The sequence below is a fragment of the Trachypithecus francoisi genome, unplaced genomic scaffold, assembly GCF_009764315.1.
Source record: "Trachypithecus francoisi isolate TF-2019V2 unplaced genomic scaffold, Tfra_2.0 Lachesis_group1, whole genome shotgun sequence".
NCBI classification, from domain to species: Eukaryota; Metazoa; Chordata; class Mammalia; order Primates; family Cercopithecidae; genus Trachypithecus; species Trachypithecus francoisi.
In genome coordinates this window covers 117,131,758-117,147,790 of record NW_022681454.1, presented here as the reverse complement: position 1 = coordinate 117,147,790, position 16,033 = coordinate 117,131,758, and the positions used below count along the sequence as shown (strand labels likewise).

General features: G+C 35.2%; 1 protein-coding gene and 1 non-coding gene across 3 annotated transcripts in view; one reads left to right on the top strand and one right to left on the bottom strand.

The window, feature by feature from the left end:
• Positions 1-16,033, top strand: part of PRDM5 (PR/SET domain 5) — a 225,757-nt gene that overhangs the window by 110,367 nt on the left and 99,357 nt on the right. For both annotated transcript variants that reach the window (XM_033215138.1, XM_033215139.1), the window contains exons 6-9: positions 358-479; positions 5,523-5,602; positions 10,365-10,449; positions 11,684-11,841. In XM_033215138.1, the coding sequence (XP_033071029.1) occupies positions 358-479; positions 5,523-5,602; positions 10,365-10,449; positions 11,684-11,841 (445 nt within the window). The remainder of the gene's footprint in view (positions 1-357; positions 480-5,522; positions 5,603-10,364; positions 10,450-11,683; positions 11,842-16,033) is intronic.
• LOC117086460 lies at positions 6,408-6,512 on the bottom strand. Its single transcript, XR_004438370.1, has one exon. It is a non-coding gene; the product is annotated as a U6 spliceosomal RNA (small nuclear RNA).

The following is a 16,033-nucleotide window of genomic DNA, read 5'->3' as shown; positions in this document are numbered from 1 at the left end:
TTAGTGTTCTTCAGTGCACAGCGAAAAGCAGTCTGAAGGAGTCTTCGCGAAGTTTTCAGTGCTCTGTTTGCAATTCTTCCTTCAGTTCAGCATCGAGGTTTTGTGTCTGAGTTATGAAATGGCTGTTATATAATTGTGGGTCATTTTTTGCATGCACACTTTCATGCTTCTTAGTAATTCAGTTTCACATACCTACAGAATTTAAATGCTTTTCTTCCTACCTGCATAGGTAATGCATGGAATGACCCCAAAACTCTACTAGGGAGCATGTATTACAAAATCTTGCTGATGTTAGAGTTTTGTAGGTATGTCTTCACCATTTCTTCTCCCTGTTCCGCTTTGCTGGTTGTCTTGTAGTTTTGAGCAGCACCAGGAGACTTGCCGGGGGGATGCCAGGTTTGTGTGCAAGGCTGACAGCTGTGGAAAGAGGCTGAAGAGCAAGGATGCCCTGAAAAGACACCAGGAAAATGTCCACACTGGTGAGGAGTCATTGGAGGGTCGTTTCCAAAGGGGCTTCCTTTCCCCAGGCTGCAGCGATCTGTTTTTAATTCTCACTCTTGAGGAGAGAGCTGGCTTTTCCATTGTGTTTCACACAGATGTGGAGCGCTGGCAGTGGAGTTTTTTCTTTCACTGAACACTATTTCTTTCTCAAGTTGAATTTAGCAGCATTTATTCTTTTTTCCATTTCTGAATTAATTGTAACTGTAAGCCTTAGTTAGAGTCTAGTTATGTTTGGGTAGTCAGGTGCATTAAGAATTAATATTTTTAAGTAACAATTTTAAATGTTTCGGCATATGACATTTCTTTTATAAATTGTTAAAATTTGTAATTATTAAGTGATGTCCTTCTGCCTTATTATTTTTACAGTAAAATCCAACTTGTGAAAATACTTACAGTTCTCCTAAGTTAGAGAAAATTGCTAAGACATTTTGACATTGGAATTGAGTATGTATGGATTAAGAAAACAAATATTATTTGAATTTCATCTAATAGCTAAACAGTAAAACAAATATAAAATTTGACTGTCTTTTAGGTGTATCTGCTTAGCACATGGTATACTGTCAGTAAATATATTTTGGCTTAGGGATTAAATCTATTGCAGTGAGTTGAACAGATGGCTGTATTGTCCCAGTTAACTTTTTACTTCTTGTCTTTTTACCTCCGTAGACGTCCTCCTTAAAGGAGGTTGAGATTTATGAAACCCTGTGTGTTCTTCTATTCATATTCTTTGTTCATGTGTTTATTTTTGCCTTGACTTCTGGGAAGTGGGTAGCTATGTGTCTCTGGATGTTGGGGAAAGTGGATTTCTTTTCTCCCTTCAGTTGTTTATTTTTATATTCAGGAGAAGGTGATAATCTGCACCCAGCATCTGTATCCTATATTTGTTCATTGTCCAAAAAGTATTCACTTTAATAATAATACAGTTATGGAGGCTGGCACGAACAACTGCTAGCTGCAACTTTCCATCATTGGTTTGGGCTACATATTAAGTGCAGCCTATGGTGAAAGCTCTGTGTGGTGGAAGTAGGGCCTTGTGAAATGCACCTCCAGCTTGGTGCCTGTCACTAGGCTTTTACAGTGTTCTGGTTTCTTTCTTTCCTTTTGAAGAATACATGGCTGACTTAGGGAAGATGACATTTTTTCTGAATTCAGTATACTGGGATATTCCCTATGATTGCAAAAGGCAAGCATAACTTTTTGATAGACTTGCCTTCATAGATTTTGATTTTCAGTGCTGTTCTAGTTAAAATGCTATCCTTAATTTTCTTCATCTATGTCTGCAATAAATTGTAATAGAACTTTCATGTCAGTTTTAAAGTTTAAGTTTGCTGAACTAAGTGAAAAACCAGATGCATACGAAACTCTGGAAACTTGCATTCTTACTGGGCATGTGGTCTTCAGGCTGTGCTATAAGCACAATTTCTTTGGGGCTTCTTGTAGTTGACCTTGCATATTGTAATATTACTAATTCTAGAAATTTGTGGTGATTTTGTAGGAAATAATTCATAAAAGGAAATCTTGTTTTATATATTTTTTTATTTGTTGACCATATAAAGTGTAAAATCTTGCTATGTTTTAGCTAACGGTTACTATGCCATGTATTTCACTGGGGTTGGTACATGATGTTATTCTCTCATTCATAGTATGTCTCTTGCTTCTCCCCTTTCCTCTATGGGCTACACAGGCATTTGAGGAAAGAATATTCCCTATTGGAGATAGTAAACAAAGAAGCTCTCATATACACGCTTGTAGAATCCTTTATTATAGAAAGACAAGGCACTCAAAGAAAGAGATCTTTGATGGCAAATTTTTTTTGTTAAGTTGATATGAATTGAGAATGATGATTAGAGAGAAGCTGATTTTTTTAATATGGATCACATTTTTCCATAGCAACCGTAACATGTGGTAGATAGGTTCTCAGACCAGCTCCTAGAAGCATACTTAGCTCAGAGTGTGTTGAAACTTGAGTATTTAAGTGATTGTGTATTCAGTACAGTTGTATTAATTTCCTCACATGGCCTACTGATGTAAGTAATGTGTTCCTAAATGTTTTTGAAAGTTTCAATCTGAAAGTCAAATATCAGATTTACCTCAACAGGGAAGTTAAGATGGTATAACATCTAATTAGGGCTTTGCAGGTGCTGTTATCCATGAGCCCAGGGGAGCTGGTAGAGTGATGAGGCTCCTCACAGTTACTTAAGAGGAAAGAGAGAGTGAGGGGGCCAAGCTCCTCATCACTTCCCATCTTTCTCTTTTGCTTAGATTCCATGGTTGCTGACAAAGGGACTTTGCATTTATGGGAGATAACATTTATTTACATTCTCAGATGAATAGTCATACATTTTTCCTGTGTGTCTTCTCAGAGGAGCTAGGATTCTTCTAGGGCGAAGTAGAGGAGAAGCCATGAAAATGAGAGAGAAGATTGAAGAGTGGGGATGAGGGTTTGATGTATTCCCCTTGATACCTGGCAGCAGAGCTGTGTCAGCAGTGCAGGGGTAAAGTGAGAGTGGTGGGTGTAGAAATCTGTTTCCTTCTTTCCTCTCTCCTTCTCAGACCCACCCAATGGGAAGGAGTAGGGCCTAGTATCAAAGAGCAGTTGCTATGAGGGCTAGGACAGGGCAATAAAGATTGTTGGTGGAAGATGGACCATCCTAATGAGTAGGAGCTGGAAAAGAGGGAATATTCTTTCTGAATGGTGACTCTTCTAATGGTGTTTAGGAAATTGATGACCAAATATATGCTATCAGATATTCATTTTGCCTGGGAGAATTTTCTCCTTTAGTAGCCGTGTTACTTTTCAATCACTAAGAAGCATTTTCTTGGCTGTCATAGCCTACTAAAAGCAACACATTAAATGGAATAGGCATCTTGAATAATAAGACAAAAATTCCTATTTGCCATTTAAAAGTGTATTTCTCTTTCATAAATGCAGTCCTATAAAAAAAGAAATCATTTTGTAATATTGAGCTTACTTGTTTTAGATTTGCTTCAAAATATAGAGAAGTAGGGGAGTGGATAGGGTTGAGGTTGGGGCAGGAATGGTCATGGTGAGTCATTGCTGGGGCCAGGTGATGGATAGATGGTGATTCATTATACTATATGCTTACTTTTTGTATATTTGAAATCAACCAATTAAAAGTTGAAAACACATTTTATGGTTATTCATTGTGGTGCATTTGATATTCTTATTATATCACATTTAATAATGTTTGATTGCCTCTTCATTTCTATAACAACTGTGAAATTTGAAATATGAAATGAGCTAATATAAACATAATCACTACATAAGAAGACAGAATTAGGCTTTGAGTAATAGTATGAATTGCCAATATATTGTTTTATTGTACTTTATTTCTTAACATTAATTTGAAAAGCATATACTTAAATATTTTATAGGACCCTAGTGCTGGAAAGAATAGTCTATAAATTCTATCTTAAAAACTCAGCTGATTAAATAAAATATTATGTTGAAATATAGAAGAATTAATACAATTTATGGATTAATAAATTTAGTTTTTTCTTTTACAAACATTTGATTAATTTTAATTTTGATTTGAATTCCTTGTGGATATATAATTTTCTCTTTTACTAATATACAGTATTAGTACATGGAAAAGTGAAAAGCCAGTTTTATATATGTAGAAAATGGTATATGAAACTATGAAGATGTCTCAAATTTAAAAAGAAAGCTTTTACGCAGAATGGGAGAGCATATTTGCGAACTACCCATCTGACAAGTGATTAATAAGCAGAATATATAAGGTGCTCAAACAACTCAATAGGAAAAATCAAATAATCTAATTAAAAATGGACAAAAGATCTGAATAGACATTTTTCAAAAGAAGACATACAGATGGACTACAGGTATATGAAAAAATGTTCAACAACATTAATCATCAGAAAAAAGTGTAAATCAAAACTATAGTGAGATACCATCTCACCCTAGTTAAAATGGCTTTTATCCAAAAGACAGGCAATAACGAATGCTGGAGGGGATGTGGAGAAAGGGGAATGCTTGTACGCTGTTGGTGGGAATGCAAATTAGTACAGCCTCTGTGGACGATGGTGTGGTGGTTACTCAAAAGACTGAAGATAGAGCGAGCCATTCCACTGCTAGATATATACCCCAATGAAAGGAAATCGGTATATCAAAGAGATATCTGCACTCCCATGTTTATTGCAGCACTATTCACAGTAGCCAAGATTTGGAATCAACCTAAGTGTCCATCAATGAGAGAATCGGTAAAGGTAATTTTCTTAAGTGAAGTAAGCCAGACACAGCTGCACAAATTTCACATGTGCTAACTTATATATGGAAGCTAAAATTAAAACTATTAAACTCATGAAGATAGAGAATAGAATGGTGGTTACCAGAGTTTGGGAAGGGTAGCAGGGAAGGGGTGAATAAAATGGGGATAGTTAATAGGTGTAAAAATATAGTTAGAATAAATACAATACATTATTTGATAGCACAACAGGGTGACTATAGTCAACATAACTTATTGTATATTTAAAAATAAAAGAACAGAATATATTGTATATTTAAAAATAAAAGAATTAAAAAGAAAAAACAGAAGGGATGTTTCTAACACAAAGAAATGATAGATGCTTGAGACGATGGATACCCCAATTACCCTGATGTAATTATTACACATTGCATGCCTCTATTGAAACATCACATGTACCCTAAAAATACATACGACTATCATGTACCCATAATAATAAAAATTATGAAAAGGTATATAAGCTCCTGCATTTTCTTGGGAGCTTGGGTCTTTATTCTGAAGGCTCCCCTATATACATGTTAAGTAAATTTGTATGTCTTTTCTCTACTTAAAAAATAATTAAAAAGAAGATTTAAAATATAACTTACTCTTTAAGTTTAATGGATATATCTACAACACTGAATAGTTTAGAATTCTAAATTATGAAGATGAACTTACATATCACCTCAAAACACTCTTTGTTGTTCCTCTTAATAGTCTCATTTAAATCATGATGGTATTTTATTTCTATTTTAGGAGATCCTAAGAAAAAGCTTATATGTTCAGTGTGCAATAAAAAGTGTTCTTCAGCATCAAGCCTACAGGAACATAGAAAGGTCAGTAAGATAAAGATTCATCACAGTTTAATATCTATCTTTAACAATTTTAATGTTTTATAGTAAGTATAAAAGTTAAGTTATTATTTTGATGTGAAAAGATAATCTGAAAAATCAATGGCAATTATTAACTCTAACAACATTAGCAACTGTTTAATAGAATATATAATAAAATAGAATTCAAATGTAGTTTTAATTTTTGCTCTTGCCATGACAAGGTCCAATATATGCATACTATATTTTATTATTATAACAAAGATGTAAATGATTTTTCTTAATTTCACATATTGTTTCTTTTAGCATAGCTATGAGCATAAGATATTTTCTTTTAGTTTTTACAAAAGGGAAGGAGATGGTATTCGTGAAAATAAAATTTTACTTTTGTTATGGTTTGTAAAATGAATTTTTATCTCTGTTTATATATAGATATATTACAAAGTAATTTGACAGGACTTAAAATTTATATGATTTTTAATCCAGTAGCTCCAACCATGTGCTGTGGATTTAACTTATAACATGTGAGGTAGCTAAATTATTGTGTTGGTATGTCTAAGGTTGTATCTTGTATGTTTAGTGATTTTGATCCTTAAGGAGAAATAATAGGACAAGCACCAGAGCAGGAATCGGGGTAGTGGGTTTCTTTTTCTGTTACCAACCTTCCATGTAACATTAGGCCTTTCTTCTCCCATTTGTAAAACGGGACACTGAATTGATCAGTATTCTCTTGTTTGTTTGTTCTCTATGTACCATGAAACTACATTTCTTTGGTTTTCAGTTTTCAAGTGGCAGTCTTATTAGGTTGTTTAGAGATATGGAATGCTTTATGAATTTGTGTGTCCTCCTTGTGCAGAGGCCATGCTAATCTTCTTTGTTACATTCCAATTTCAATGCTGCTAAAATGGGCACTGAGACTGCTTTTAAAAGAAGTTTTGCACAGAATGCCAATCCAGAGGACCCTTTTATAGGTCTTTTTTCCTCCTTCCCCATCACCCTTATGGCTTCTGAAGCAGAACCCTTATGGCTGAAGCAGTTCATCTTTTGAAGAGACAAAACAATTAAGTCTGCTGGAATAGATATCTTCTAAGCATCCTCTTTTATAATTCTATGATTTATTTTTTCTGAGCCATTTAAATCTTAGAGGTTGAAATTTAAGCTATTTTACCAAATAGAGCAATGGTTCCCAACCTTCTTAGTACTAGGGACCACTTTCCTGGAAGACAAGTTTTCCAAGGACCAGGGGGTGGGGAGAGGTGGTTTTAGGATGATTCAAGCACATTACATTTATTGTGTACTTTATTTCTATTATTATTACATTATAATGTTTAATGAAATAATTATATAACTCAGCATAATATAGAATCAGTGAGAGCCCTGAGCCTGTTCTCTTGTAACTAGATGGTCTGGGGGTGATGGGAGATGGTGACAGATCATCAGGCATCAGAAACGCCTATGTGATGGTAATGGAATACAGAAACTAGAACTCATGGCTCCTGAGTGGTCTTTGCAGAATGTTAATAATTTGCTAGCTCAGTGCAGCCCTTCCTCCATTTCAGCCATAGTCCTTCACTATTCACCTTTTCCGAATCCATAGGCAACTTTTATTGACTTCAGTTGCAACTTTTCTTATAGTTGAGAGTGTCTAATGTCTCATAGAGTTTGGTCGCAGTATTTCACCTTGCCAGTAGATGATGCTTTATGACAATGCTAAATTATAGTATGGTCTATTATCTTAAATTACTATATATTATCTCATATAATGATAAGGTATATTATGATTCTTCTTGAAAATAATTTTGGAGTTCAAATTTTAAAATATTACCCTCCAAATTGGTACACTGTAAATTTTATAAAATCTCATAAAAATATACTTTATTTAGCATCTGGCATAATTAAATAGTATTACTTGTCATTTTCACTTTAAATATGATCTTTTTATTAAGCATTTTAAGGAATTTTGAAAATAACTTTGGCTTGAATTTTTCACTGTAAATGAGATAGTCAATGCAAAAATGCTTTAATGTATAGTAGATGTTCCCTTTATAATTTTGGGAATATCAGTTCAATTCAACCTTGAAAAATGTTTCATGTTGAAGCCGTGAGAATTAAGAAGTGAACAATATTTCACTTAAAAATGAAACAAATGAACAGTGTTTCATTTAACAATTTCCCTTTTATATATGGATGAATAATTTTTATAATTTTATATATCAATAGAAATTTAACATTAAAAATGAAAACAAAACTTCATTTATATATGACTCAGAAGGTATGACATCTCTTTAGAGTATCTTGTCATTATAAAATTATATATTATATATTACAGAAACAGAGTTTAAGAATATAAATCTGCTTTTACTGTCTTTAAATAAACATTATAAATCATATCATTGGTCCTCAAACATAGGTGTTTAACTGAAGCCACTGTGAAAGTCTTTGACAAAAGAAGATGCTGCCTTTAACATGCCTCAGGCTGGAAATTTTTCTTGTGTGCTGTGGGGCACTAGCATTGCAAACGCTTGTGCAGGCAGTCATACAGATCCCACGTGCTTTCTAAAGGAACTCTTTGGATTCCAGATATCCCCTCATAGATGCCATTGCATCTAAGTAGGAGAGATAAGTCAGACTCTTGTGGAATGGCATATTTTGGCTTGTGCCTTGTTTCTCTACTTTTCCCCTGCTTTACATAACTGAATTTAATGACTCACCAAGAGTCAGACCTGACAGAAGCAGAGGCCGGTTGGCAGCCTTCGACCTGCCACGTGCTTGGGCATTGAATTAAGCCGTGGGCTGCAGGCCTGGGATCTGTCAGCCTTGCCCCAGCATCTGTTTCCCTGCCTTGAGGCCTTCTATGGCCATTTAGATCAAGAGAACCATTTATCAGGGGCCAGCTGAGTCCTCCACTCATTACTCATGTGCTGTACCAGTTCAGGGACTTTTGCCTAGATCTTTCACTCTGCACTGTTGTTCCTAGTTATTCTGCAGGGATACTGTCTTGGCTTCTTGCACAAGGGCCTTTACTTCTCTGGGGTTTAGTATTGTGAGCTGGGCCTTTAATGAGGTTCAAACAAAAACATGACTTCACCACAACCATTTCTGAGTGTTCAACAACATAGTGTGATGCTGCTGTTCACTGGGATGATCAACATTTCTAATCTGATATGATATGTAATATATTTCTTTTAGAATTTAATATATTGTTTCTGAAAAACTAGACTTCTACTTTTCATACCACCTATCCAGTTTCTCTGTGTTAGTGTCTGGGAGGGAAATAGCTAATTTAATATTCAATTTTAATATTTATATTAGCCAATTGTTTACAAAAGTTATATCCCCCCTTATTGTGTTTTTAAAATATATTTTATTCTGTATATTTAAGTTATACAACATAATGTCATGAGATACATATATAGTTAAAATGATTATTTTAGTGAAATAAATTAATGCATGCATTATCTCACATAGTTACCCATTTTACCTCCTGTGGCAAGAGCAACTATAATCTACTCACTTAGCAAAAATCCAGAATATAATACGCTATTATCAATTGTAACATTAGATCTTTAGAGTTATTCATCCTGCATGTCTGCTACTTTGGATCCTTTGACTAGATTTCCTCATTTTAAAAACTGTGGTCCTCCTATCATGTGAGACTTTTTTTTTTTTTTGAGACAGAGTCTCACTCTGTCACTCACGCTGAAATGCAATAGTATGAACACAGTTCACTGAAGTCTGAACTTCCCAGGTTCAAACAATCATCCTACTTCAGCCTCCTGTGTAGCTGGGACCACAGACATATGCCACCACACCTGGCTATTTAAAAAATTTTTTTTTGTAGGGACGAGGTCTCACTTTGTTGTCCAGGCTGGTCTCGAACTCCTGGGCTCAAGCAGTCCTCTTGCCTTGGCCTTCCAAAGTGCTGTGATTACAAATGTGAGCCACTGCATCTGGCTCATGTGAAACTTTTATTGTATACTAAATGCTTTTCAGAATCCTGTATCTTCTGATCTTTTACTGTAATTAATGTTGCGCTCTGTACTATGTACATTTAAGTTTAAAATATTGTTGGCTACTGTAAAGGGAATATTATTTTTTTTGTTGTTGTTGTTGTTGAGACAGAGTCTCGCTCTGTCTCCCAGGCTGGAGTGCAGTGGCCGGATCTCAGCTCACTGCAAGCTCCGCCTCCCGGGTTTACGCCATTCTCTCGCCTCAGCCTCCCGAGTAGCTGGGACTACAGGCGCCCGCCATCTCGCCCGGCTAATTTTTTGTATTTTTTTTAGTAGAGACGGGGTTTCACCGTGTTAGCCAGGATGGTCTCGATCTCCTGACCTCGTGATCCGCCCGTCTCGGCCTCCCAAAGTGCTGGGATTACAGGCTTGAGCCACCGCGCCCAGCCTGTAAAGGGAATATTATTAACTGCATGCTACATATTTCCAAGTCTAAATTTGTGCATAACAGAAGAGTTATTATATATTAGGTATAATTTTTTTACAGAGTATAAATTTAATATGTACTAAATAGGACAGCTGTATTACACTTTTAAGGACTATGAATATTATGTCTCAAATGACATTTTTTATTAGCTAACTTATGTCCATTGCATTTTCAGTGTATATAGGTTAGTGTGAACTAATTAGAGCTGGACTATAATATATAGTTTGGGTATTGCAGTAGCAGCTGTTCACATGTTTACACTTTTGCTTGAGAGCTGTGTAATTTACTAGGCTTTGACAGTTGATTTAACTGTCTATTTAACCTTTTGCAGATTCATGAGATATTTGATTGTCAAGAATGTATGAAGAAATTTATTTCAGCTAATCAGCTAAAACGTCATATGATCACCCACTCAGGTAAACTATATACTTTTTTTGTTAATAGTGATATCATTACAAAAGAATTACATTGTCACTTTTATAAACTATAAGATTGGTAATCAGGGGCCTTAGCTATAAATTCGACTTTGGACATTTACTAGTCATGTGATTCTGAACAGGTTACTTAATACTCTAGACCTCAGTTTATTTACAGAGCAAAGGTGCTTAGAGTAGATGATATTGAAGATCTTCAGAATCACCATGTAATTTGTCACTTAGTCCTCCTTGAGCCTCAGTTTCTTTATTCTTCGTTTGTGAAATGGGATACTGATGCCTACCTTTCATAGTAGCTGTGAAGATTAAATGAGATCATTTAGGTACTGTGCTAGCATAGTGTCTTACATTTAGTAGATACACAAAAATTTTAATTCTTGTATTTCTAGATACTTTTACATTCTAGCTAATTACTGATAAATGTTAGTAAGAAATCTATAAATACATTTTGAGTATGTAAGTTTTTAAAGCGGTAGTTTCATTTAAGCAAGTCTTAGGAATAGGTCTGTTTTACTAATGCAAATTTAAAAATTCAGCTCCGAAAATAATTTTTACTTTGTGGAGTCTCTGGTGTTTAAAATATCTGTAATTTGAGGCGATTGAAGTCAGAATGTTTTTGAATATGCACATTGTTGATACATATGAATATTTTAGTAAATTAAAATCAGATCAAAACCTATTATCTTTTAGGTATGCTTTACTTGATTCATATTGTATATTTTTTATTTAGGTGTCAATGTTATATGGATATTGCATAAATATTAATTCTACATACCAATCTAAATGTCTGGTTCCTGCTGAGCATTGGAACCTCTGTCTCCATGAGGCCTCTGTGGCCCCAGGGGGAGGCAGCTCTGTTCTTTACCTACATCCCTGTCAGGTCACTTTCTGCATTCGGGGCCCTGACCCTGATTTAAACTCTCACATATCAGCATGGTTTTCATCTGGAAATAGGATTCCTTCCTTGAATTTAAACCTTTTCTTTATATCTATGCTACTTTAAAAATTCAAAATACGTCTGTAAGAGAACAAGCTCATGTTTCATTTGGGAATAGACACATTTATGTGTCTATTATATGGATGGTAGATGTTTTTTAGTTGTTTGACATGCTTTAGTTTACTTACCATGAGAAGTAATATAAGGTAAGGGTGTTTTCTCTTTTATGCTTTACCTTTATATAGATATGAGATTGTCTCTACTCATTTTTTTTAATAGAAAAACGACCCTATAATTGCGAGATTTGTAATAAGTCTTTCAAGAGGCTTGATCAAGTGGGTGCTCACAAAGTAATACACAGTGAAGACAAACCTTACAAATGCAAACTTTGTGGAAAGGGATTTGCCCACAGAAATGTTTACAAGAATCATAAGAAGGTAAAAGCTTACTAATATTATTATTTTTATGAATTTGCTGATGTGATTTTTATCTTTTGGTGAAGCTTTTGTACATCTGGGGCCTACTGTATATAATGCAACAACTAGAGAAGATCACCCACCTGGGCCATAAACCCTCACAACCTCCTTTCTGTCTTTCATTCTCTTTTGAAACTGTCCTTATAAGCAGAGTGCCTAGTTTTTCTTAACAAAGCTATTAGATTAATTTTATGGGATTTACTAATTGCGAAGTCTTTATTCTCTTCCTTCTTTCCATAAACTTTGATGCTTTTTATTACATTAGCTTTTTGAAATTCCCTTCATCCTTGGGATCCTTGTATGCTCTGCTAGGTCTTCTGCCAATTTCTCTGAACATTTTTGACTTCCTTTCCCCTCAGGAGGTTATTCTGGATCCTTTGCCTGTGAACCTTTTCTGTGTTCTCTCTCCTTAAGAAATGTCAACTACATCCATGACTTCTGCTATCAACACCATACTGATGAATTCCAAATGATTTATTTTCTTTAATCCCAAGTTTCAGACTCACATTTATAACTGGGCATCTTTTCGACATAATGAATTCAGTGTGCCCCAGAATGGTTTTTTCATTCTCTTTGCCCGAGATAGCTTCTCTTTTGGAGTTTCCTCTTTCTCTTAATGACAGAAGCATGTCATTATCCTAGTCTCTTTATTCAGCATTGGTCCCTTTATAAAATTAGAAACCAAATGTAAAGACTGTACCCTTTACATTATCTCATCACTTTCACAGTCATCCCTTCCTTTACCATTCCAACATCCTGATTATTTCTCCTCTGGATTCCTTTAATACTCATCTAATTAGGCTTATCACTTCCTGCTACAATCCATCCTACAAGGCAGATCATCCCAAAGCATCACTCTGGTGTATCACTCTCATACTCTAATATTAAAAGTAGATTGCCAGTGCCTACATATGTAATAGTATGTACACCTTCACCTGTCATTCAGAGTTCTCTACATCATGACCTCAGCCTACTTCTCCAGCTTTTTATCCTTTTATCTGTGTTAACCATGCCTAAAACAACTAAATATTTGCCTTTCTTCTGTGTGATCTCTCTACTTTTCTCTTTCTCTTCAAGTTATTAATATAATGTCCTAGTTTCTTCTGTTGATTTTGGTTTGCATTTCTTATACTTTACCTTTGCTCAAGTTCTTGTTTCAGAATGTATCATGTAGATAATACATCATGCTTGAATTGAATTCGGGAAATTTGTCCAAAGATATTCAACATTTTAGAAATGCATGTAAAAACATTTTGTGATATACAAAATATTTGCTAATTGATTTTAGTTGATGTATTATAGCATACTGTTAAATAACATGTATATGATCTTTTAAAAATAATTTGTTCATATTTTTCAGTTATTATGCTCCACGGGGATTATAATTATTATAATATTTATGGGATACTTCCGAAGACTTCATTTTATCTCTTTTGAAATCATTTAAAAATTATGATAGCAATTTCAACTTTAGTCCAAAAAGAGAAAGAAAACGGCAGATTTACCAAAGAATAAACTGTTGATTATAGTGTCTTAAATCATCTCTGCCTAATTTCTTCCTTACCGTCTTTATGTTTACCTCAAGCATTGTACATTTGGGGCAGGACTGTGTTCATTACTGCTGCTTTGGAATTATATGACTGTAAAAAATTGTCTGGCTAGTTCCTGTTTAGTCTCTGGAACCCTCTTACTTCTTTCTTTGATGAAACTGATCTATCCACATTTATGAGTTTTTCACAGTTTGGCTCATGTTATATGCCATATGGGAATTTGGCACAGGATCTTTGCACCATCTCTCATACTTTAAGCCATAAATCATGTAAAAGTAATAATGACGTCTTGGGAAGCATAGAAACAATGATGCCTATAATTTCCAAACTGGAAAGCACATTCAATCCTTCTGCACTAGACAAATGTATTTCTTACTGTGTTATGATCCTAGCGTATATTTGGCATTGTTACATGAAAATACCTGAAATATTCTCCAAGAATCATGTAAAAACAGAAGATCAACCTCTTCTTCCATCATAATCATTAACGGCTAGTTGGGAAACATAAAAGTAAGGATATGCCACAGAAATCAGAAAAAAACCTTAAGAGTCAGTGTGATCTTTATCTTTTAGTATGCTCAAGGGTTATTACTTTAAATTAATTAATTATTCTTTTCTTTTTTGAGTATATTATATATATTTTATTATACTTATTTGAGTTATTTGGGGTTGGTTCTTTTTTAACATTCAGACTTGCTTGAAAAATGGAATATTATTTTTCATTGTGATGATGATAGCATATAGATAAATTTTATTTATTTTTATTCTTTGAAATAGAGTCTCACTCTGTCACTCAGGCTAGAGTGCGGTGGCACAGTCTTGGCTCACTGCAATCTCTGCCTCCCAGGTTCAAGTGATTCTTCTGTCTCAGCCTGCCAAGTAGCTGAGACTACAGGTATGTGCCACCATGCCTGGCAAATTTTTATATTTTCAATAGAGACAGGGTTTCACCATATTGGCAAGGCTGGTCCAGAACTCCTGCCCTCAAGCAGTCTGCCTGCCTCGGCCTCCCAAAATGCTGGGATTATAGGCGAGAGTCACAGCGCCTGGCCAATATATAGAAAAATTTTAAAGGGGTGGTTTTTATTTTGAAAATTTAGTTACTCATTTATTTCATCATCTTGCCAGTTATGTGGGTTCAATGGGTTACTTTTTCTTCTTCATTTTTTTCTGACAATCATTTGATCTGAATTACAGTTGTATTTTAGGATCTGGCTAAAAAATCTGGTTGATCTCGATTCAAATACACTTCGATTCTTTAAATCACAATTGAACCAGCGTTTCAGAGCCAGAGGAGACAGAAACCGTTCAATTAGTCTTCACTCTCCATTGTGTTCCCTGTCAAATATAATGTAAAGCAAAATGTGGATAAGTTGTACAGTGCTTCCCGCCTCCTGCTGTAGAATACATGTTTAGATGTACTGAACCATCTTGGATCCTAGAGCTGGCACTACTTGCTTGATGACAGAAGTGAGTATGGAGGGGTTTTGCCCTGATGAAGTCACAAATAAGCTCCTAGGGGACAGGTGTGTGTCTATTCAAATAAATGATCTTTTTTCCTGACCGTTTACATAGCCTTCCAGGGATGAAACTTTAGAGGCTTATGAGGAAATCTAGTCACAACTTCTCCTGGAATAATTCCATTGGGCCTTAATGTCTCATCAAGTCTTTTTCAAATTCTGGGCCATGACTGCTCTGTAGGTCTTGAAATCGATTTACTGAGTGATAACTGGCCATTAAAAAATAGAATAGAAGGCTGGGTGTAGTGGCTTATGCCTGTAATCCCAGCACTTTGGGAGGACGAGGTGGGCAGATCCCCTGAGGTCAGGAGTTCTAGATCAGCCTGGCCAACATGGCGAAATGCCATCTCTACTAAAAATACAAAAAAATTAGCCAGGTATGGTGGTGCACGCCTGTAGTCCCAGCTACTTACTTAGGAGGCTGAGGCAGGAGAATCACTTGAAACCGGGAGGTGGAGGTTGCAGTGAGCCAAGATTGTGCTACTCCAGCCTGGTGACAGAGCGAAACTCCATCTTAAAAAAAAAACAACAAAAAAATAGAATAGAAAATATAGAGTAATACATGTGTTTGTGTGTTTATGTGTGTATGTGTGTTAGATTTTGGAGTCAGAATTATTTATTTGGTCATAGTCAAACTACTTAAAAGGCAATACAGTTCACTCTTTGCCTGGTATAAATTTTATTAGACCTTAAAGAAAGTAACAAGTTTCTCCCTAAAAATATCATGGATTAGAATCTAAAACCAAAACATATGGTGTAAGTTTAACATAGTAAAAAAGAAAGTTCTTGAAAATTTCCTGGAAAGATATCATCTTGGAGACTGAGTGATGTTCACTCAACAGTTAGAGCCCAGCCACTCTTTCCTTTAGCTTTTGCATCAGGTTACTCTTGAGTGATGCTGCCAGAAAGGTACTACCCATTCATTTAAGGTGTTGCTATATCGTACAAAATCACCTATCTTTGTATGCTAGAAGCACATTCACAATGAGCTGCGCACGTTATGAGGGACATGCAGGATTTGAGTCTGACAGAAGGAACCACAGATATAGATCATTATCCAAAGTTTATTTAGCTAATGGCAAA